This window comes from Hyperolius riggenbachi, chromosome 1 (genome assembly GCF_040937935.1).
Source record: "Hyperolius riggenbachi isolate aHypRig1 chromosome 1, aHypRig1.pri, whole genome shotgun sequence".
Lineage (NCBI taxonomy): Eukaryota > Metazoa > Chordata > Amphibia > Anura > Hyperoliidae > Hyperolius > Hyperolius riggenbachi.
The window spans coordinates 495631791-495654454 of NC_090646.1; the positions used below are offsets into that span (position 1 = coordinate 495631791).

The 22664-nt window shown below is 43.5% G+C and overlaps 1 protein-coding gene across 18 annotated transcripts in view; it reads right to left on the reverse strand.

Annotated features, from left to right (window-relative positions):
• The window catches only part of ARVCF (ARVCF delta catenin family member), a 1120703-nt gene that overhangs the window by 359524 nt on the left and 738515 nt on the right, over positions 1–22664 (reverse strand). For 17 of the 18 annotated variants that reach the window (XM_068243390.1, XM_068243391.1, XM_068243385.1 and 14 more), the window contains 2 exons: positions 14787–14890; positions 5134–5378 (listed from right to left, as the gene is read on the reverse strand). In XM_068243390.1, coding sequence (XP_068099491.1) covers positions 5134–5349 — 216 coding nt within the window. In that variant the 5' untranslated portion in view covers positions 5350–5378; positions 14787–14890. The remainder of the gene's footprint in view (positions 1–5133; positions 5379–14786; positions 14891–22664) is intronic. The other variant, XM_068243376.1, reaches the window with a different exon arrangement.

Consider the following 22664-nt stretch of genomic DNA (forward strand, 5'->3'; position numbering starts at 1 on the left):
TTGACAAATGCTTTTGTGATGCAAGTCATGCAACCAAGATTCCATGTATACATCAATAATGACACCAGGACAGTTGATGAAGTCTTAGAAGCAGTTTTCATGGAAACTTTTTTCTAAACAGTTTCAAAAGAATGACTTTATAGCCCCAATGCTAGTATATTTTCTTTTCTACTCATTTACCAGAACGGTATTTTAAATGAATTATGCATTAACAATTTTGTAAAAAAGCAATGGGTTTTTTTGCAAGAAAAAATATGTGTGAACCAGTCGAGAGATCTTCTTCCTCAGTGACCTACATTGTATCTGATCACTGCCAGTCAGTCTGAGACACTCCTACTTTAGTCACATGGGAATGCAGGGATGGAGGGAGGGTCCGGAATAAAAATAATAAAGATTGCTCTAACTCCCCGAATAAAAGATCCAAGGCCTTCTCCTTTTTCCGTGCTAAGCATGCAGATATAATTTGTCTCCAGGAGACACACTTTCAGGTATCATATACCCCTAAATTTTTACATAATGCGTTCCCGCAATTCTACACAGCTAACGCTGTTTCCAAGCAGAGGGGAATCCTCATTGCATTCAGACGCTCAGTTAATTTTGTGTGTCATAAAGAAATAAAAGACGCTAGTGGAAGGTACCTCATACTCCTGGGTACAATTCAGGACAATGAGGTCACCATCGCATCCTATTACGCCCCTAATACAAATCAACTCCCCTTCTTAAGGAATTTTTTTGAGTTACTGTCTAATCACGCAAAAGGCACTGTTATCAGGACAGGCGACTCTAACCTGTGTCTCCGCCCACATCTAGATAAAGATAGCCCTGCCCATGCTTCACCCTCCTCAACAGATGTACGTAACGCCAAACAGTTCGAATCCCTGCTGCGGTCGGCCTCTTTTGCTGACTGCTGGAGAGAAAAACACCCCAGTAAGAAACAGTACACCTTCTACTCCCACGCACATAACACACAGTCCCGCATCGACCACTGCTTTATTGGTTTATCTCTGCTTCCCTCCCTGTTTGCTGCCAAAATTATTCCTGTTCCATAGTCTGACCATAACGCTGTCCTCATTACTCTCTCCTCAATCATCTCCAGACAGCCAGAATTCAGATGGAAACTTAATCAATCTCTTTTGTCTGACCCTTCAGTGGTCACGACTCTAGAGAGCCATTTAAGGGAGTATTTCTCTCTCAATGCTGGCACAATGGAGGTATCGGACTATACTGTCTGGGAGGCACACAAAGCAGTTATACATGGTCATCTTATAGGTATTGCATCAAGTAAGAAAAAGAGAAGGAGGCAGGAACAGGTGACCCTGGAACAGGCATACACAGAGGCAGTAGATCAATTCAATAAAGAACCCTCCCCTAAAAACAAGCAAGCCTGTTTTAGGGCGGAGGGAGCCCTTAACCTTTTTCTCTCCAGCGCAGCTGAAAAACAAATAAGGTGGAGTAAATATAAATTTTATGTCAACTACAATAAGCCTACTTCTATGCTTGCCCGTAGATTACGTTATCTAGACCCCCAGGTTAAGGCCCTTAAACTGCACACAGGTAATAATAATTATACTTGCAATCCTGCTAAGATCACTGACATTTTTCAGAAAGGGCTTGCAAACGTTTACAAGCAACCACCTACTGCTAGCAGGATTCTGCTAGACAATATATTAAGCACCCTCCCTCTGCCCCCTGTCTCTGAACTCGCCCGCCAAAAATTAGACAGCATCATTACAGAAAACGAAGTCCTTCTCTCCATTAAATCTCTTAAAGTCAACAAGGCCCTTGGTCCTGATGGGTTTGCAGCCTTATATTTTAAAAAATTTGCTAAGATACTCGCACCCCCTTTGGTTAAAGCCTTTAACAGCATTCTGGAGGGAAGCTGGCCTGGACCGGATTCCTTGCTGGCTGGCATAAGCATGATCCCTAAGCCTGGTACAGACCCAACCGTCTGGTCAAACTACAGGCCGATCTCCTTACTTAATGTTGATATAAAAATATTGGCCAAAATACTGGCTACCAGGCTGAACGATGAAATCAACAATCTGGTGGGACTGGACCAGGTTGGGTTTATGCCAGGCCGCCAAGCAGGGGACAGTATAAGAAGGGTCCTACATCTGATCTCCTCTGCATCTCATACAGGTACTCCCACGATGCTGTTATCGCTGGATATACAGAAAGCATTCGACACAGTATCGTGGGACTACCTGTTTGCTCTGCTCCAGACTTGGGGATTTGGGCCTAACGTCCTGTCCTGGATTAGAGCCTTATATCATTCCCCTATGGCCTTTATACAGTACAATGGGTACCGGTCTTCTACGTTTCCTATACAGAGGGGCACCCGCCAGGGGTGCCCCCTCTCACCCCTGCTATTTGCTCTGGTCATGGAACCTTTGGCAATCATGATTAATCTAAACGGGGGGGGGGAAATACCCCTGGCTGGGCAACACCACAAACTCTGCCTTTACGCGGATGACGTGATTCTCACCCTCACAGACCCCTCTGCCTCCCTTCCTAATTTGTCTGATATACTGCTTGACTTTGAAGATATCTCGGGATTAAAAATAAACAGTTCTAAGTCCAAAGCTCTCAATATTTCCCTCTCCCCAGAAGTTGTATCTACCTTACAATCCTCCTATGAATTTGCCTGGGAGCCTCAGAAGCTAAAATACCTGGGTATTTATCTCACTGGCAGCTATAGAGATATGTTCAGTGCCAATTACCCCAGGCTGTTCCAGGAAACCGCACAGCTTCTTGAATGCTGGAAACGCTATGCTATCTCCTGGATAGGCCGCATTGCAGCTATCAAAATGGTGATCCTACCCAAACTATTATATGTGTTTAGAGTACTCCCGGTACAGGTTCCTCCCTCCTTCCTCAAGAAAATTCAAACACACCTATTTTCCTTCATTTGGAAGGGTTCAGGTCCTAGAATAGCCAGGACAACATTATATAGGCTGCGTATTAATGGAGGTCTGGGGGTCCCAAACATCGCCATATACTACAAGGCCGCTCAGGTGGCACAGTTGACGGCGTGGTTCGTCACATCCCAACCTCCCCTTTGGTGTAGCATCGAGAGTGCAATATGCCATCCTATTGCCCTTCGCAATCTTCTTTGGTTGGAAAGACAACACAGCAATAAAATAAAGAACCCAATTGTTTCTCACTCCCCAAAAGTATGGAATCAAATCAAGGAAAAGGGTAGCCTCGCATCCCCCCACCTGCCTCTCCTCTCTTTCCTTGGCCACCCTTCTTTTCTCCCAGGCTTACATAATCCTACTGCTTTCAGATGGTGGCAACAGAACAATCTTGTCACAATCTATAGCCTAGTCTCGGACAGTTCAATCAAAACATTCGCCTCGTTGAAAGAGCATAGACAGATCCCCGATACCGAGCGCTTCCGATATCTCCAAATTTCACATTTTATAAACAAAATACTCAACCACCGGTCATCACTACTGAACAGATCTCCCTTTGAGCATGTATGTTCCTCTGACCCTATGTCCCCAGGCCTAATCTCAATGATATACAGACGTGCGGTCTCCCTGTCCCCCTTGCCCAAACCACAATATATACTAAAATGGGAACAGGAATTGGGCACGACCGTTGAGGTTGAAGACCTGAATGACATCTGGGAGCTCACCCCTAGGTGCTCTATTAGTGCATCCTTGGTGGAAACGCAATACAAGGTTCTTCTCAGATAGTACTTGACGCTAGATCGTTTAGCAAAATTTAAGCCGGGTCTTTGCTTCCGGGGTTGTGGCCAACCGGGAACATACTTACATACTTGGTGGCAGTGCCCTAAAGTACGCAAATTTTGGATCAGGATCTACCAGGTAATTTATACTGTATTTAAAAGGCAGGTGCCTAAATTACCACAGATAGTCCTTCTGGGTATGAAACCCCAGGAACTCTCCATCCCCCAATATAAGCTACTATTGCATATTTTACTAGCGGCTAAGAGGGTAATTGCTCGCTCTTGGAAAACTCCCTCACTATCATTTGATATCTTCAAGTCTAATTTAAGCTCCGCCTTGTGCTTCGACAGGATGAAGGCTATATTGGAGGACTCGCTGCCTAAATTTGAGAAGGTCTGGAAGCCTTATTTCCTCAATTACTCCCACTGGATCCCTCAAAAAATCACTGAAGTCTAATCAGGGGTAGGCACCACCCGCTTTCCTCTATATTTTAGACCCTCTGGCAGACTTCCTCTTCATGTCTAGTAACAGGCTGGTTGTGACTCTCTCTTCTCCCTCTTTTCTATTGGTCTTCTCTCTCTCTTACTCCCTGTCCTCTTATCTTCCTACTTTTCATCTGTCTCTACAACACTTTTTTTCTGTATTCTCCATCTCCTTCTTCCCTCCACTTGTCTTCTCCTCTTCCCTCCCTCTTCCCCAACCCGCTCCCGGCCTCAGGCCTTTGTAGCCCTGAGAATTGGCCCGCAACCTTCTGCAGCCGGGCCTCTACAAAATGTTTTACAGCTACATGATTGGGCTATGTAGGCTGTTGGTATTTGATGCCTTGTGCTGCCAACGGCAGTTTGTCTTCTATGAGTACTATACCCGCCTAGGCGGTTACTGCTGTGCCTGTTATGCCCTCCCCCTGTTGGTATCCCCTGGAGATATAGCTAGCTGTACAATGTATACCTCAGACTGCAATATGTACTATGTATTTTACTTTGCATATCTCCTGTTCCTTGTCTTGATTATGTTGAAAATAATAAAACTTTTTGAAAGTTAATAAAGATTGCTCTGTCAGTTGAAGCCACACCCCCCTGTTGACTCATTGACTACAATGGCTGTCAGTCTCTAGCAGGAAGTGATAAATTAAAAATAATTAGAGGTGGGGCAATGAGCAGACAATTAGAGGTTGCTGTGGAGAACATAAAGATCTATAAATTGGTGCAGCAGGTACAGTATTTCAGTTTTAGAAAACTTTTACATGTATAATTATTTTAGAGCAATGTTTTATTACATGCATGTAGAAGTTGATGTTTGAACTTGGCATTTAGTAATATATGAGCATTCCAGCAGATAGTAATGTTAACTGTACTGAAGGGAAAATGAGATTGAGAGGCTTTATAACATTAATATGAGTGGTATGAATGACAAGAAGTTAGAGAAAGCAGGCCATTACCTGCAGAACTAGTTGCTGCCATGCAGTGGTAAGTGGTTGCCCATTGCCAATGTTGCACATGCTCATACGCTCTGAGGGCACATTGGCTCGCTCCAGTTGGAGTGACACGTTACGGCGTTCTTCTTCTAAAGCGCGGGTCAGCCTCTCAAAACGAGCTTCTTGCTCTTTGACAGAGGCCAGAATGCTGGCGGCAGACCTTATGTCATAGTCATCCATGGCTGTTGTGAAAGGAGTCTCTCTGGTAACTGACAAGAAAGTTTTGGGGAAAGGTAGGAGATCAGCACATTGCCATCACACAGTAGTATTAAAATGGACAAACACACTCATACAGGTTAACAAACATGCAAGATGATGATTGTTCATGCAAGCAACAGTCATTGGACAAAATTCGGTACAGCTGCTTATAGTTTATTATTAGCTGCTTTAATGAAAGCCGCAGTGAGAGAAATATAAAAAGCGCCATTAGTCATTTCTTTTTAAGAATTATAACTTCCTTGGCTGTCCTGCTGATCTATTGCTTCTAAAACCTCCCGAATCACTGGCCCAGAATGTGTCTATAGATCAGGATTCTGATTCCACTTCCTGCATAGCAGGTGAGCATTAGAGGGGAAAAACATTATTTTTGCTTGGTTACACTGTGCATATAAAACGGTATTCCACAATATTTCTATCAGAAACTGGTCAATAAAATTGTCAAAATTTGTATTAGTCCAAAGTTTAAAAACAAGTACAGTTGCCAAGCTTTAAAAGTGGCCAACTTTAGCTTTTCAGTTTTGGAAATACTATGCAGGCTACAGATTAAAGTGGAAAGTTAAAGGGAACCTGAAGTGAGAAGTATTTGGAGGCTGCCATGTTTATTTCCTGTTAAGCAATATCAGTCGCCTGGCAGTCCAGCTGATCTAGTTGGCTGTAGTAGTGTCTAAATAACACTAGTAAGAAGCATGCAGCTTAATGTTAGAAACATCTGCTCTGCTGCATGCTTGTTTAGGGTCTATGGCTAAATGTATTAGAGGCAGAGGATCAGCAGGATAGCCGGGCAACTGGTATTGTTTAAAAAGAAATAAATATGGCAGCCTTCATAGCCCTCTTGCTACAGTACATTAACAAAGAATACCATCACATGTGGCTTTTAGGATCATGTTCCAATTATTTATAGTGACATTTTTTATTTTTACAAGTGGGTCCTTAAAGAGAACCCGAGGTGTGTTTAAAGAATGTTATCTGCATACAGAGGCTGGATCTGCCTATATAGCCCAGCCTCTGTTGCTATCCCAAACCCCCCTAAGGTCCCCTCTGCAATCCCCCATAAATCACAGCCGTGCTGTGAGGCTGTGTTTACATCTGTAGTGTCTGTCTCGGCTGCTCCCCCGCCTCCTGCATAGCTCCGGTCCCTGCCCCCATCCCTTCCCTCCAATCAGCAGGGAGGGAAGGGATGCAGGCGGGGACTGGAGTTCTGCAGGAGGCGGGGAGAGCAGCAGACTTACACTATAGAGATAAACACAGCCAGCTCTGACAAGCTGTTTGTCAGCAGCGTGGCTGTGATTTATGAGGGATTGCAGAGTGCAGGGGGACCTTAGGGGGGTTTGGGATAGCAACAGAGGCTGGGCTGTATAGGCAGATCCAGCCTCTGTATGCAGATACTATTCTTCAAACCCACCTCGGGTTCTCTTTAAGAAAATTCACATAGGAGTTAGAACAGGATGGAAGAGCCATTGGACAGAGCACTCTGCGACATCCAGGACTGCCTTCAGAGCTACTGCTGATAATACGACTCTGATCATATGCTGCACTTCTCCATCTTTGTAATTATCCTGGTATTATACTCTACTTTATTGTTAATCTTCACTGTTATTAGGTTTGATTAATGAGACATTCCTCAGACACCACCTGTTGTGTGAGTTCCATGCTATACCTGATGTCCATTTCCTATTCAAGACTCACTTCATCTGGCTGTGTATAAGGAAGTGATCTAGTCAATTTCTAAGGCATTATTTTCAAAAGGCTTTTTATAATACTCTGATAACAGATTGCACCAGAACTGCCTAGAACTTCCTGGCAATATTCTATGCTCGCCTGAAGATCTGACCTACTAGCACCTTACGCTGAATTGCTAACACTGCCATCGGCAGCTGTGTTCATCTCACTTCTCCTTACCTTTGTTCTAGCTCCCCACTTACACAAATCTGCAGACACACACCCACCCACATCCTCATGGTGACTGCATCTCATTCCTTTCTGTCCTGAAACTCTGTTGATTTTAGGGATCATTTGCTCCCCCCCTCCTCTCTTTCCATGGGAACACCTGCCACTTTCTGATCCCTTTATCACCTCCACTCACTTTTGTCTCCTCCTTCATATCACTGCTGGTGTCATGTCCCCAAATCCTGTACTCCTCCCCTACTCTTCAATCTCATCAACTCCTATGTAAGCTGTCATCCACAGCATGTTTAAACTCCCCTTAGCCTAGTACTCATAATCCTAGCATCCTCATGCAAGCACATGCATGAAAAGAGACACCAGGAAATTTGGCACCCAATTTCAGCGAGTAGAATATCTGTAAATTTAATGATATTCTACATTGTTAAAATGCCAATAATCATAGTAAAATGTTGGTAAATAATACTGATATTTTACTAAAACTAAAGGCTCTACCAATGCCCAACCTTCACCACTCCCCTGCCGATTCCTGACACTTAATCTCACCCCCGATGCCGAACCCTAAATCACTGCCTAACCTTAATTGCCCCCCTCCCCCGCACAACTTTAAAACTTAATTTCCCCCCCCCCCAATCACAATTGCACCATAAAAAAAAAAAACCTGCTAATTATTCGGTGTACCATGGGCGCCCAATCAAAATATCGAAAAGTTTGTCAAAAATAATAGAGGACGTCAGGGCCACCCGCTAGGAAAAATGTGTTTACGAATAGCCACTATTTGTAGCCACATTTTTCATAACGGCACCTATTTTTCACACACTTCCCGATATTTGGAATGAGTGCCTATGGGATGCCCAAATCTCTTCCGCTAATGGGCAGCCACATTTCCTGCTTCCCATGCAAGCACCTTTCTCCCTTTCTTGCTGGCCCTGTAGCTAGTGCTCTGCTGAGTATGCAGTAAACTCACACACACAATCTTTCATCACCATCTCCTTTACATTCTCAGGTCTCCCTGACACAAGGGTGATATCCTCTGACATGGTCCCACCTGCGGCACTCACGCTCATATGCAAGTTCACACTTTAGCAACACCATGGAAATAAACAAAGTGCAGGAGTTGGAATACTTCTTTTAGAGCACTTACTTTGTCCTATACATGTTTTTCCTTCTGTCATTTCAAGTTCACTCTGTCTGGGCCTAATGTTCTGCTCACCTCTAGACATAATTCATTGACATTCCTATTTAACCATTTCTGTCTGGATAGTGTTCTCTATCCACAGACATCTCTACAATCAATTTTTCATGACTTCAGCATCCCAGCTGATACCATTGTGTCTGCTGTCACCAAACTTCTTTCTCTCACCTCATCATTTGGTCAATCTCAGTGGACCTCTGCCATAGTGCAGGGATGGACAGTTGTGCACACCTGCTCTCTGTCCAGTTTCTCAAACTCTGCTTTTCCACTGTTCAAACTAAACATTTTGATACACAATCTCCTCTCATTTCTACCTACCACAACTCCAGTTCAAATCTTCACATGCTGAAGCCAAAAGTAACACAGTTTTAACCCCCGGCCACTCTCTGCTCCTCTACAACCGACTGTCACCATCCCCTCATTTTCTGACTCCGACTTACTGGCCACCAAAACAATTATGCCATCACCTCTGCACTGGACTCACCGGACCAACCACTGCTTTCGTTGGGTTCAACCTACATCCCTGGCACACACACAAGACAAGATACAGAAATGATTCAGAACAACTGAGCAGCACTGCTGTAAAAATAAGTCAATTGAAGTACAGTATAATCCCTTTATAGTAAGCTCCAAGGGACCAAGTAAAGTAGTTTACTATAGCAGAAAGTTTACTATATCAGAATTGGTCATGCATTGCATAATTATACAGACACATTTGCAGGGACCCGAGGACTGAGTTTACAATATCCAGAGGTTTACTATATCAGAGTTTCTGGTAGTGAGATACTACTGTATTGGTGTACTCAGTTTTAAGCCAAGCAAACCTATATTAACTCTCTAATTTCCTTGCAGTCCCATAGCCCCAGCCATCTTAGCTCCCTGCAACTCCACTCCTACATACTGTTTATCAGCACATGATTTTGACACTTTGTAAGGTGAAATCAACAACATCAGAGTCCGCAGCTGACTATCTGGGGAATTAGTACTTGTATAACTGAGTGCGTCGTGATCGAGTGCCTGATAAAACCACTGTTCTTGCTTATAGCAGCAACCAATCAGATTTACCTTCTATCCTTCCACTGCTAACAAGACAGGAAAAATATGATTGGCTGCTGTGAGCAACAAAAGCAACTTCTTCACTCTAAATCACAAAGCCAAGATTTCAGAAAAAAATCAATGCCTTTTTTTTTTAACCCAACCTCTTTAAACTTAATACTCTTTCCTCCCATTATTACAAAAAATATAAAAGTAGCTATCTTTACAAAAGACTTACAATGATTGCTGCTGGCTTGCGTTAATAAACTGCTGCTGCTTTAAGCAGTAAAACAATCTCTAGAGGAAATAAGGAGCCCTTAAGGAACAAATAAGCCTCTGTTTGACATTAAATTTTCATGCATATTCCAAAATCATTTTCATTGTGCAAATAACAATGTAAAGTTGAAGAACATAAAGATAATAGGTTTTTTGGAAGCAGAGTCTACTCTTTTAAGATCTCATCAATTTGACAACACAAAGGTAAGCTTTCAATCTCTTCAGCGAAGCAGAAATACTCCACGACTCGTGATCCTCCATCTCACAGGCATTTGGAGCATGTATATAATTGTGGAATTCATTTTTTTCATTTTTTTACTTTACGACTCTGAAAATCAAATCGTGAGAAGGGAACATGTATATTTTTTTTTGAGAGGTCTTGTTCAATGTTGCCTTATGAAATACCACAATTCAAGATGTTATCGGGTACTTGCATGCATGGAATTTGGAGGCTATGATGAAGCCAGCATGAACACATAAAAAGTCACAATACTCAATGGCGCCCACATGAACAAACAACAGACAGTCAGGACCTTTTCCCTTGGAACAAGCCATGCAGGATTTGTAGGATTTTCCACACACAGTGTAGCTAATCAGTGGAAATATCAGGCAAGACAGTACAGAACAAGACTATTCTGATGAACACGATGTCTACATAGCGTGGCTACAGAAAACACTCATTAAAGTTTAAAAAAGCACAGGGCTAATGCAAACTAGTTCTACACTGCCCTATAATTCTTACATCCTCCAGCAGCATGTTTCCACACTCACTACCCATGTACACCATTTCTATTTCCTGCAGATCTAATTCTCATGGACTGTTACTACATGGAACCAACACACACTGTTAAACGGTCGTGTATGAGATCTAGGACCACCAGACATAGAAAGAATTGATGTGGTCCAGGCTGGATGGAGGCCTCATCTGCTGTATCTATGGAAACACCGTGCTAGGGATAAGAGGAGTTCAAGAGCAGTGCTGAGTTAGTCAGCTCTACCAGACATATAATTTGTGTGTTATATGTTTTTATTTCCTGTTACTTTACATAGCTAGCATTTAAATAATGAACAATGATGCCCTTTGCAGGCAGGGGACCCTACACAATTTTTTTTGTGCAAATAATAGGTATATTTGTCAGGTATCCTTGAACAGCAGTATTTAGTTGTACATTGATCCCCGGCAAGACCATAGCTACATTCCTCAGAGTTTCCTGTTGGTTATCATACTGACCAACAGGAAACCCTGGCAGGAAATTTACTACTGTTTCTGGAGAAACGTACATTTTCAAAACTGATGGGTTGATACATTATCTGTCATTTACCTGCATTTTAAAAACATTTGCCTGTCGTAAGTTTAAAATCAGTTTTTTCAAAAACTCCAATGCCTTTTGGGGAAAAAAATCCCAAATCCCCTTGTTCACACTATTGTTCTTAACAAATCAATTTGGTGATTGTAGCAAGTATGGAAACTCTGATAATAACTGCTAAAGTTGGCACTGCAGACTTCAATGCAATTCGGAGAAAAAATTGCGTTCGGCTTTGTCAACCCAAAGAATTTGAATGTATTTGATTGGATGGCCAGTAAAACAGGGGGGTATTTGACCACCACTAGTCCTGATAACTTATATACACTGCAGCATTCTCTGTTTACATTTGTTTCATAAGCTTCCATCTGCTGCAGATGGATGGAGACAATCATTTGTCCTGCATTAGCTCAGCTGAGAACCGCCTATACAGTCTCCTTAAAAGTGGAACATTAGATGCCATAATCATAATTACTCCACTGTTGGGAGAATATTTAACTGCAGACAAATGTAAACAATAATTAAAGTCAAATAAAGACAGCAACTAAACATATAGGAAAATTAAAGTACAGTAGTAACAAACTTTGACAGTATAAACTAAGAATATGATAACAAGTTTGACACTGGGGGACTTCTTCAGGCACTTTTAGTAACAGTAAGCCCCTTCCCCACTTCCGACACTTACTTTTCACGGATGCGGTTACGATCCCATTCATTATAATGATTTGAAATTGCAATTCATTTGTATATTTTTGTCCACATCCACATGTTGCTATTCCGTGATGAATTGCAACGCATAGATGGCAACATCAGAGAGTATAGTCTATGCACTTCTGATGTCCTTGCGCATAACATCACTGTGCATTTCTGAAAATGTGTTGAGCAGAGCACATGTGGGAAAGGGGCCTATCAATTTTCCATGGGATTGTTCAAAAACAAAAATGTCATGCAGATTCAGTTAATTAAAGGGGAACTGAAGAGAGAGCTATATGGAGGCTGTCATGTTTATTTCTTTTTAATCAATACCAGTTGCCTGGCAGCCCTGCTGGTCTATTTCTCTGCAGTAGTATCTGAATAAAACCAGAAACAAGCATGTAGCTAGTCTTGTCAGATCTGACTTTAACCACTTCCGGATACCGGGTGGTTTGGCTGATCTGTGCTGCGGGGGCTCTTCAGCCCGCAGCACAGATCAGAAATCAGGGCGATCAGACCTCCCCCTTTTTTCCCCACTAGGGGGATGTCCTGCTGGGGGGGTCTGATCGCCGCCGCGCTGCTGTGCCTAGCGGAGGGGGGCTCCTCAAAGCCCCCCTCCGCAGCACTAGTCCTCCCTCTGCCTCCTTCCCTCCCTCTCCCGTCCCCTGTGTGCGGCGCAGGACGAAAGCCGTCCTGCGCCGGATAGGATAGGCTTTAGCCTATCAGATGCCGGCGATCCCCGGCCAATCAGAGGCCGGGGATCGCCGATCTCCTCTACGGCGCTGCTGCTGCGCAGCGCCGTATATATGTAAACACCGGGGAAGATCTTCCCCGCGTGTTTACATTTACCCTGTGAGCTGCGATCGGCGGCTCGCAGGGTGTTCACGGAGACACCCTCCGTGAACTGACATGGAACGGTCGCTCATACGAGCGGCCGTTTCCATGGAAACCACTTCAGGATTCAGGGGCGTAGTTAAGCGTACGCAGAATCCTGAAGTGGTTAAAATCTGAACCACTGAAACACCTGATCTGCTGAATGTTTGTTCAGGGGCTATGGCTAATAGTATTAGAGGCAGAGGATCAGCAGGGCTGCCAGGCAACTGGTATTGCTTAAAAGGAAATAAACATGACAGCCTCCATATACCTCTCTCTTCAGTTCCCCTTTAAGCCTTTGATTATATACTTCATTATAATATGCTCAGTTTATATTGTCCAATTTCTTCAGGGTCACTTAAAAGTCCTATCTTTTAATATAACCTTTCCATATTCTTTGTAAAAAAAAATTGCTTACCACCTTCTCCCTCCTTTGTGCATAATAGCCTTTCCTTTCTCCTACGCTTAGCCATAACCCCACCCTCTCCTCTGCCAATCTCTAACCTCTCCCCCTCACCAGCTGATGCCTAAGTCCTGTTTTCTCCTTTTCTGTGCCTAACCTAATCTTCCCCACCTCCACCCTGTGTCTAATTCTGACCTTTCCACTCTCAGGTAACACCCCCCCCCCCCCCCCCAACACGCACACATTGCCTTCAACTCAACCTAATATCCCTTCTCCCTCCTATCCTTTCTCTAAACTCTCTCACCACCAGTTTGTTTCTACACAGCCTCACTGCACATGGAATCCTTCCATACCCTGGGTCCGGCTAGCTCAGTGATGGCTAACCTTCGCACTCCAGCTATAACAAAACTACAAATCCCATCATGTCCCTGCCGCCCCAAGTTATGCTTAAAGAGACTCTGAAGCGAGAATAAATCTCGCTTCAGAGCTCATAGTTAGCGGGGGCATGTGTGCCCCTGCTAAAACGCCGCTATCCTGCGGCTAAACGGGGGTCTCTTCACCCCTGAACCCACCCCCGCAAACCTTGGTCGTAGAGTTGGTCGTAAATCTTGTCTTCCTGGAGGCAGGGCTAATGGCTGCAGCCCTGCCTCTCACAGCGTCTATCAGACGCGCATCGCCGCCTCTCCCCCGCCCCTCTCAGTGAAGGAAGACTGAGAGGGACAGGGGAGAGGCGGAGATACACGTCTGACAGACACGCGTGGGGCAGGGCTGCGGCGGTTAGCCCTGCCCCAATGCGGAAGCGCCCCCCCCGCTGTACGGAGGGGATTTGGGGGTGAAGGGACCCCCGTTAAGCCGCAGGATAGCGGTGTTTTAGCAGGGGCACACGTGCCCCTGCTAACTATGAGGTCTGAAGCGAGATTTATTCTTGCTTCAGACTCTCTTTAAAGCTGTCAGAATATTGCAATTCCTCATGGGACTTGTAGTTCCACCACAGCTGGAGAGCCAAGGTTAGCCATCACTGGGCTAGCCCATATTGTCTTGTTAGTTAAAATTTGCTGCTTTTTTCCCAAATCCAAGTCTGGACTCATGTATTAGAGGTTTTTTTTTATTGTTATTTTTTGATTGGCTATTTGTTCAATTTGTTATTTGTCTCTTTTGCTTCAGAGGTAGCAATGGTCCTGCAACAGGGCGAATTGGTGCACTGGGGGAAATTCAGTGGTGAAAGAGGGACTATTTTTACAGTGTTAGTGTTGGTTGGGGGTGGGGGGGGATAAATACATCTTTATAATGACATCTCAGTTGGCAGGTAGACACTCTCCCAATCAGTGTCACAGACAGCAAAAAAACACTGCATTTTCCTCTATCCCAAACTTTAAATAATTTGTCTAGCGATCGACTTCTAGTTTATCTAGGTCATGAGTCACTGTCTGCTTCTTTCATTAGTAAGTGTCACTTGTGCTTAATAAATGAATGGCCTGCATTTTTGAAAATGTTGCTTTAGCTAACAAAATGCCTCCTCGGTGCTTACACAGAAGCTCTACTGGCAGAGTAAGCAGTTACAAAATATGCTGTTTTTTAATGCATAGAAAATGAGCACAGCACACAATGATCTCTCAGGGACAAAGAAGACAAATAATGAGATGTACAAAACAGCTGAGGATGGAAAGGGTCACACAAGTGACAAAGCATGCAGAGAGGAGAAAAAAACTATACACACCTAGCCGAAAATGAGGAGGTTTTAGAGATGCTCAGACATCACCCACTAGGACTAGTAAGGTCTAGAGAAAGAACAGCAGCAGCAGAAGCCCGAAGCAGAATCAGCTACAACAGAGAGAGGAAGGACAAGAAAGGTTAGTCAGAAAAATTACAGCCGGGAGTTTCTGATGTCTTAATGATCACTGCTAACCCTGAAACGCTAGCTGCTCCTGCCACATAGCTTAAAATTCAGGCTTCACACAAAGAAGTACTATATATCACAAGCAAAAAGGGAAAACAATTTGTCACCCCAGTTAACAGGATTACTTGCAAAACCCAAAGAGCATTTTATTTTATAAAGAAAAAAAGAAATGTATTTTCAAAATGTGGCAACTGGCAGTAATGTTTTTTTTAACAGTATAAAGGACATCCTATATGCTAAATGAAGAATGTAATTATGCACAGATGCACTGCGGCGGTTTTGGTTTGCAGTGTTTTTTGCATTGTAGGTGGAGGTTGTGGTGTGTGCGCACGGACACTTTGGGTGGCAGTAGGCTTTGGGCGGAGGTGGTGTTCGCTTTATAGACAAAGGATTGTGGTGTGTGTGTGTGTGTGTGTGTGTGTGTGTGTGTGTGTGTGTGCAGGGGAGGACTGGCCAGGGGGGAAAGGGGGAGATTTCCCCCCAGGCTGCCTCTCATTTAATAATTTAGGGCTGTTACGGTGACTGGTGCATTCAGGTTTTTTGTATAAGGCAATGTGAATCACTAGGCTGGCTGAGGGAAACAAACGCCCAATTACAAAGCAATTAGAGGGTGGGCAAGCTGGTAAATATACACAGTATGATTCAGAGCAGACACCTGACTGCAGGGTCCATGGGAAAAAAAATCTGTCTGGTCTCTCACCATTGTTAAAACAACTGCATGTGCACAGCTACATGAGGTATTGTCTAGGCTGAAAAGTTTCAACAGTCCCTAGACTCCAGAAGGGCTGCTTGCAGACAGTCCCTAGACTCCAGAAGGTCCCTAGACTCCAGGATTTGACCGATTTCGGGCGGAAATTAGTTGAATGTATAGAACAGAGGTGCGATCAATGCGATAATCACAAACGATGGAACTCGACGGAAACCCCGGCCGCTGTCCTTCAAAATGTATTATGTGCTCCCCAGTGCCAGTGCTTTTATATTACCTGTCATGCTGTCCCTCGAGCGTCCTTGCTGTATTTCTGCATTGGCGCCCCACGTGACTACCGGCATATAGCACGTGGGGCACGTGTGACATCATTTGGGCTGGGGCTGCCATGAAAACGGGCCTCTAGTTTGTGTTTTCCCTCCAGGCTAAAGTGCCCCAGTCCTCCCCTGTGTGTGTGTGTGTGTGTACGCTGGCTTTGGGCAAGGTGGCGTTTGCGTCGTAGGTGAAGGTTGTGGTGTGTACATGCAGGCTTTAAGACGGCAGTAGGCTTTAGGTGGAGGTGGCGTTCGTTTTGTAAGCGAAGGGTTGTGGTGTGTGTGCAGGCTTCGGGCGAGGTGGCGTTTGCATCATAGGTGAAGGTAGAGGTCTGTGCACAGGCTTTGGGCAAGGTGGCGCTCGTGTTGTATAAAATAAAACAGGCAAAAATATACAATCAAAAAAAATTCTGTTCATAAATTAAATTGTTAACAGGCTAGAACTGGTAGTAATTAAACACTCTCTAAAATCATTACATATCTGATCACCCCATAGATAAAACTCGCTGCAATGCTACAGTATTTCAAAGGCACAAAAACAAGTACAGAGACAAGAGAAGCAGAATAATATAGCCAGCAAGTTAGGCCCCTTTCCCACTTGTGCACTGCGTGCAACCAGGTGGCCATAGCAATGCACAGCACTTGCATTGCATGCAATTCTCCCCACTCTGGTTGTGATCATTGATTTATAATGAATGGAAACTCAGGCAGCAGGGAGTAATGGAATCTTGTAAGCTCTGTTTGCACCAGATATGCCCATGGACTGTTTCACAGAGCAGATGACAGTAGACCTATGGATATGCTGAACAGACACAAACACAGCTATATGCACTTTGGCAACTCTATCTGTTGGGTTTCTGCAATGCCCAAACTTGATCTGTTCGATTTTTACTGAAACTATACACACTAAAAGGATATGCTGCTATTCCGGTAAATGTGAATCAAGATTTAAATTTAAAAGTGGCCATACACTAAAGGTGCACATTAATGATACAATCTTGATTGTACAATCTTATCACTTCTCTGTAATATGAGTGACTACCTAAACTATCCATTTAAAATCTGTTACTTATCTACTACATAGATTTGGTAAGTTTGTACAATCGAGATTGTATCATTGATGGGCAGCATTATAGGTGGCCACCAGATTCGATCATCAGATAGACCCCTGTATCTGTATCTATTACTGCCACACGCTAGGCATATATTTGTAATAGATCTATAATCTATTAAAAAAAAATCTATTAAAAAAATCTATCTAACCACAGTGTTGCACTGTTCAATGCTGTGGGCAGCCAATCTGCCACCGTTCACGACCCGTCGCCGATGGCTATCTCCCATCTGGAGAGAACACCCGAAAAAAGCAAACATAAAAAGGATATGAAGCAACTTGCATTAAAGTGGATCCGAGATAAACTTCTACTCATTGCATAATTGTGTTCCTTTCATATAGTGTATAGGGCATTCCTCAAGCCTAATACTTTTTTGTTTTGTTTCAATACTCTAATTCCCTATAAACTAAACAAGCTTCGCCCACAGCTTCTCTAGAGTGCCTTGGCATTCTCAGCCTTAGTAGCAAGGGCTTATGGGAGCTCAGTCTGGGCAGGAGGAGGAGGAGGTGTTACTACCCAGAGATTTCAGAGGCAGAGGGGAAGAGGGAGGATGAGAGGGGAGTAAAGTTTTCACAGGCTGAGGGCGGGAGATGCACAGCAGCTTGCCTGTGTAATGTGACAAGCAGAACATGGCTGCTCTCATTGTATCACAGGAATAAATAATCATAAACTGTTGAAGCTGTTTGCAGCTAGATTTGCTGTCTAAACTATCTAAACTTTAGATAAGATATATAGACAAGTTACTTGTTATCGTTCGTTTTTCATCTCAGATCCGCTTTAACAATCACATTTGATTAGTTATCACTATTACTTTCAGTAACAGTAATGTCTTCATTTCAGTAACCAGTCTTCAGAATTCCTCCAAATGTAACATCTTCGGTTTATGTATCTCTACCCAGTTACATCAGCATTGCCCATTGAGAGCAAGCTGTCACCTATCCAGCCCCGTAGTTAAATATTTAAGTGATGTTTATAGTTCAGACATCTATGAATGTGTTCACCATGTCTGAGAATTTCAGATGTGTGCTCCAAACAAGAACTCGTCTTATTTACATATTTGTCCTTTCTTTGAACAAAGATCATGATTGTCAGATGTATGCCATTAATAGAGAGCCAAAGCCATGGGCAAAATGAATCACAAACAACGTGTTGGCATAAGAAAGATGGCACAAACAGAAAGAAGCACAGCTGGCATCCAGCGCCAGGAAAAGAGCGGCCAGCACACAGTGTGCTGTGATTAATGTCTTCCCCTACAGATGGAATGCAACACTGAGCCTCTTGTGGGGCTTCAAATAGTTATTTTGTAACATGAAACAATTTTGAAGAGATGTGAAGGCAAATTATTAAACGCTGAACCCATTTCAAAGGTTCTCCTATGCAAATCCATGTCCTCTCTTTCACATAGTGGCACTGAACATAATAATTGGACAAGAACTGTGCACTGTCAAGCTAGCTGATGTAAGGGGCCGTCATAAGCAAATATACCTGTCTTTACATGCATATTGTAGCACCCACTATCGTCCAGTCTTGTTCTGTTTTTTTACGTTTTTTTGACATTTAGACAGAGTGCTGGTATATACTAAATGCAGATACATTAAAGCAAACATAAATGTTCTTGTATTTGGGAATGCTGACTGAGGAACATGCATGTGTGACTACTCATGCAGCTGACCCTGTCATTTCATGCTGTCAAACAAACACTATATAATATTCCCATTCTCTTACTTCTGTACCCCACAGTCATTGACATGTTCCACTATTTTATGTTCTCTATGTTCTGCTGGATACTCCAGTTTACTGTAAGCTTGTCCTCAACTGCTACTCGCCAATTTTCCTGTCAGTTTCTCTCATTTGTGACTGTACCTTATAAGGTGTGTTACTGTGTCAAATGTATTTTACAACCATTTGTATGATATCCTGCCTTTCATTAAAGAGAACCCGAGGTGTGTTTAAAGAATGTTATCTGCATACAGAGGCTGGATCTGCCTATACAGCCCAGCCTCTGTTGCTATCCCAGACCCCACTAAGGTCCCCCTGCACTCTGCAATCTCTCATAAATCACAGCCATGCTGTGAGGCTGTGTTTACATTTGTAGTGTCAGTCTCAGCTGCTCCCCCGCCTCCTGCATAGCTCCGGTCCCTGCCCCCGTCCCTTCCCTCCAATCAGCAGGGAGGGAAGGGATGCAGGCGGGGACTGGAGTTCTGCAGGAGGCGGGGAGAGCAGCAGACTGACACTATAGAGATAAACACAGCCAGCTCTGACAAGCTGTTTGTCAGCAGCGTGGCTGTGATTTATGAGGGATTGCAGTGTGCAGGGGGACCTTAGGGGGGTTTGGGATAGCAACAGAGGCTGGGCTGTATAGACAGATCCAGCCTCTGTATGCAGATAATATTCTTCAAACCCACCTCGGGTTCTCTTTAAATGAACATTTGGTAAAAAAAAAATAAAATAGGAATTTCAGAGTTCAGTTCAGCTTTAATGTTAAAGTGGAACTCCAGCCTAAACAAACATACTGTCATTAAGTTACATTAGTTATGTTAATTAAAATAGATAGGTAATATAATCTCTTACCCACCCTGTTTTAAAAGAACAGGCAAATGTTTGATTTCATGATGGCAGCCATCTTTTCTTGAAAGGAGGTGACAGGGAGCATGAGACACAGTTCCAACTGTCCTGTGTCCTGAGCACCTCTCCCAGTTGCTAGGCAACGTGAATAACAACATAGGAAATCCCACCCTGCTCTGCACAGCATCAGGGAAAAAAAACCCAGGCTTTTTTTCTTTGATGGGTGGAGCTTAGGTAAAAATGCAGCTAAAAATGATGCTTTGGTAAGAAAAACAAAGTTCTGATGCTGTGAAACTGTTAAAGAAACACCAAGGGCTTGATTCACAAAGCGGTGCTAACTGTTAGCACGCCTGTGAAAACCCCCTTAGCACGTCTAAACCAGCTTTTCGCGTGCAAAACTTTACATGCATAAAAGTTTATGCGCATAAAACTTTACGCGCGCACCGCACAGAGCGCAGGGCGCTCCGCGCGAAGTGCCCATTAAAGCCTATGGGACTTAGCGCGCATAGGACTTTGCGCACGCAAAACTATGCGCGCTCAAAACTTTACACGCGCAAAGTTAGCGCGCGATCTGATTGAGAAATCCGGTGCTAACCTACTTAGCACCCTGATTAGCACGTCTAAAGACTTTAGACGTGCTAAGTAGGTTAGCACCGCTTTGTGAATCAAGCCCCAAGCCTTTTCAGTTCTGGTGAGTAGATTTTTAGTCCGGAGGTTCACTTTAAGGGAGGTGCATTTCTATTGGCTGATAATTTTGTATTCCCGATCAGAAGAACTTGTGCATCTTCCCATCCCTGGCTTGACATCACACAATATGCACACTCAGCTGAGCCGTTTATTGTCATTATTATGGAAAAGGCAACCTGTGGCCCCTTCAGCCTATTTATGCCTTTCTATTTGAATGTAATGACATTTTTCCTGCATGTTTCAGTACTTAAAGTACCTGCTGTGTATATATAAACTGAAATTGTGATAATACAGCTTGGTAAGAGAAACTCATTAAGATGCCATGCTTCTAATTTCTTTCTGTGAACAGCTCCTGCTGTAAAAAGAATAGTGCACTTGTATGCATTTTCCCCCTTCTTTCTGAGTATAATCTAGAAATAACTGATTCACCTGAATGTGAGTGACAGTTCTCATAAAAGAAGAACAGAAGAGCTTTTATGATAGTAAAGAGTAATTTATTCGTTCTACCTAATGTAGAGAATACATATGGAGCATCTGATTCATATTTAAAATCATGAATTTAAAAGTTGTCTACTTTCGCTCAGAGGAAGCCCTTCTACTGCGGCATAAAGCCAAACTCTGGGATCTCCACAGAGTATATAGTACAGACATAGCTCAGCATACAACACCGCCAGGCCATACAGCAATACCACATGCCTGTTCACTCCACCCACTGCATGCGGCCACAACCCCACAACAGAAAAGGCCAGCGTGACTTATATCCTCAGGAGGATGCTTTATTAACTTCTTTGGGACGGGCACCTCTGCTCCCTTTAAGGACCAGAGGCTTTTTTTCATGCTTACACTTTCCGATTACTGTGACTGGCTCACAGTGATCAGGAGGTTGGGTGCCAGTGAAAATGGCTCCTGGCCGATAGGAGGAAGCTCAGCTGTCACATGACAGCCAAGTTCACTTCCTCCTGAAACAGTGATCAGCTCAGAACTGCAATAAGCTGTGGCGTAGAACCTACACCGCATCAGTTAGAGAGCCAAGTAGATTCTGCTTACTGCAGTCTCGGACTGGTTGAAGTGTAGGACTGTTTCTCAGATTTTTCTTCCTATAGCTCCATTCTCCTCTGCATAAGGCACACATGCACTAACATTCAGGAAGGCTGCAATAGCCAGAGTATGAATTGCAGCTGGTTCTAGCACCTTACTGAAGCCTGCATTCAGGCTTGGTCACTATACTACTTGTAAGTGTTTGCTCACAGGTGAGCCCGTGAGAAGGGTGAGCGTGAAGAGAATGGACCTCCTCCAAGAGTCTCTTCAAGCAACACAGAAAGGCTGCAAGCAACACGAGGAGGAGCCTTCATGCAACACAACATAAGCCATACTGCAGTAAACATAGAGAGGAGTCAGTAATCAACAAGAAAGTAGCTAAGTGAAATCAAAGCAGATGATAAAGAAAGGGGTCCCAGGCACAAAACCCTGAAGATTTCTAGAAAGTTACAAATAAAAAAATACTACAGTGTTCTTATTAACTCTTAACTCTCACATGTTTTGAGCCAATGTTAAAGGGGTCTCAAGAGACCATTGTGCGCATTAGCTAGGTGGGTGTGCCTGTCTAATTGCTCAAATTTCAGGGCTATAGAAAAGCACCATCAATTATTGTCTCTAAAGCCCTGTACTTACAATAGATCAGAGGTGCCCATACTTTTTCAGCTTGCAAGCTGTTAAGAAAATTAGGAATTAAAAATGACCTATACAAACCACAACTGCAGCACATGCAGAGCAGCAGTCAATCTGTGATTACCACAACATGCCGGTCAAGTATGCCGGTCAATATCATGCAGTCCTCCTCAGTAAGCCAAATAGAATAGTGCTTGACCAAATAATAATAATAATGCTTACAATATCATGTTCATTGGCAAAATTGCAATCAGCAGTAGCACTTACGGTAATGCTTCTAAATGTATGGCTCTCAACCTTGCAACATCATAATCCTCTACACTGCTGTGCAAAACTTCAGGACAGCATATTGCACTAAGCTCATCCAAGTCAAAGAGAGTATGCTGCGTAAGTCGCTCAGGTGGGTGGTGTGGGATCTACCCAGAAGTACTTTGCGTGATGATCTACACAATGTGCACCCCTGCATTAGATAGTTCTTGCCTGAGGGGGCCAGTTGGGATCCCTTCTTCCAAAAATCTACAGTGTTTCCCTAAAAGTCTCTAAGCCAGTCATAAATGAAACACGTAGGAAGCTTTCATAAATGCCTTGTTGAGGTTGATTCCAAATTCAGATAATTTATGCATATAGATACCAAAGTAACCCTAGC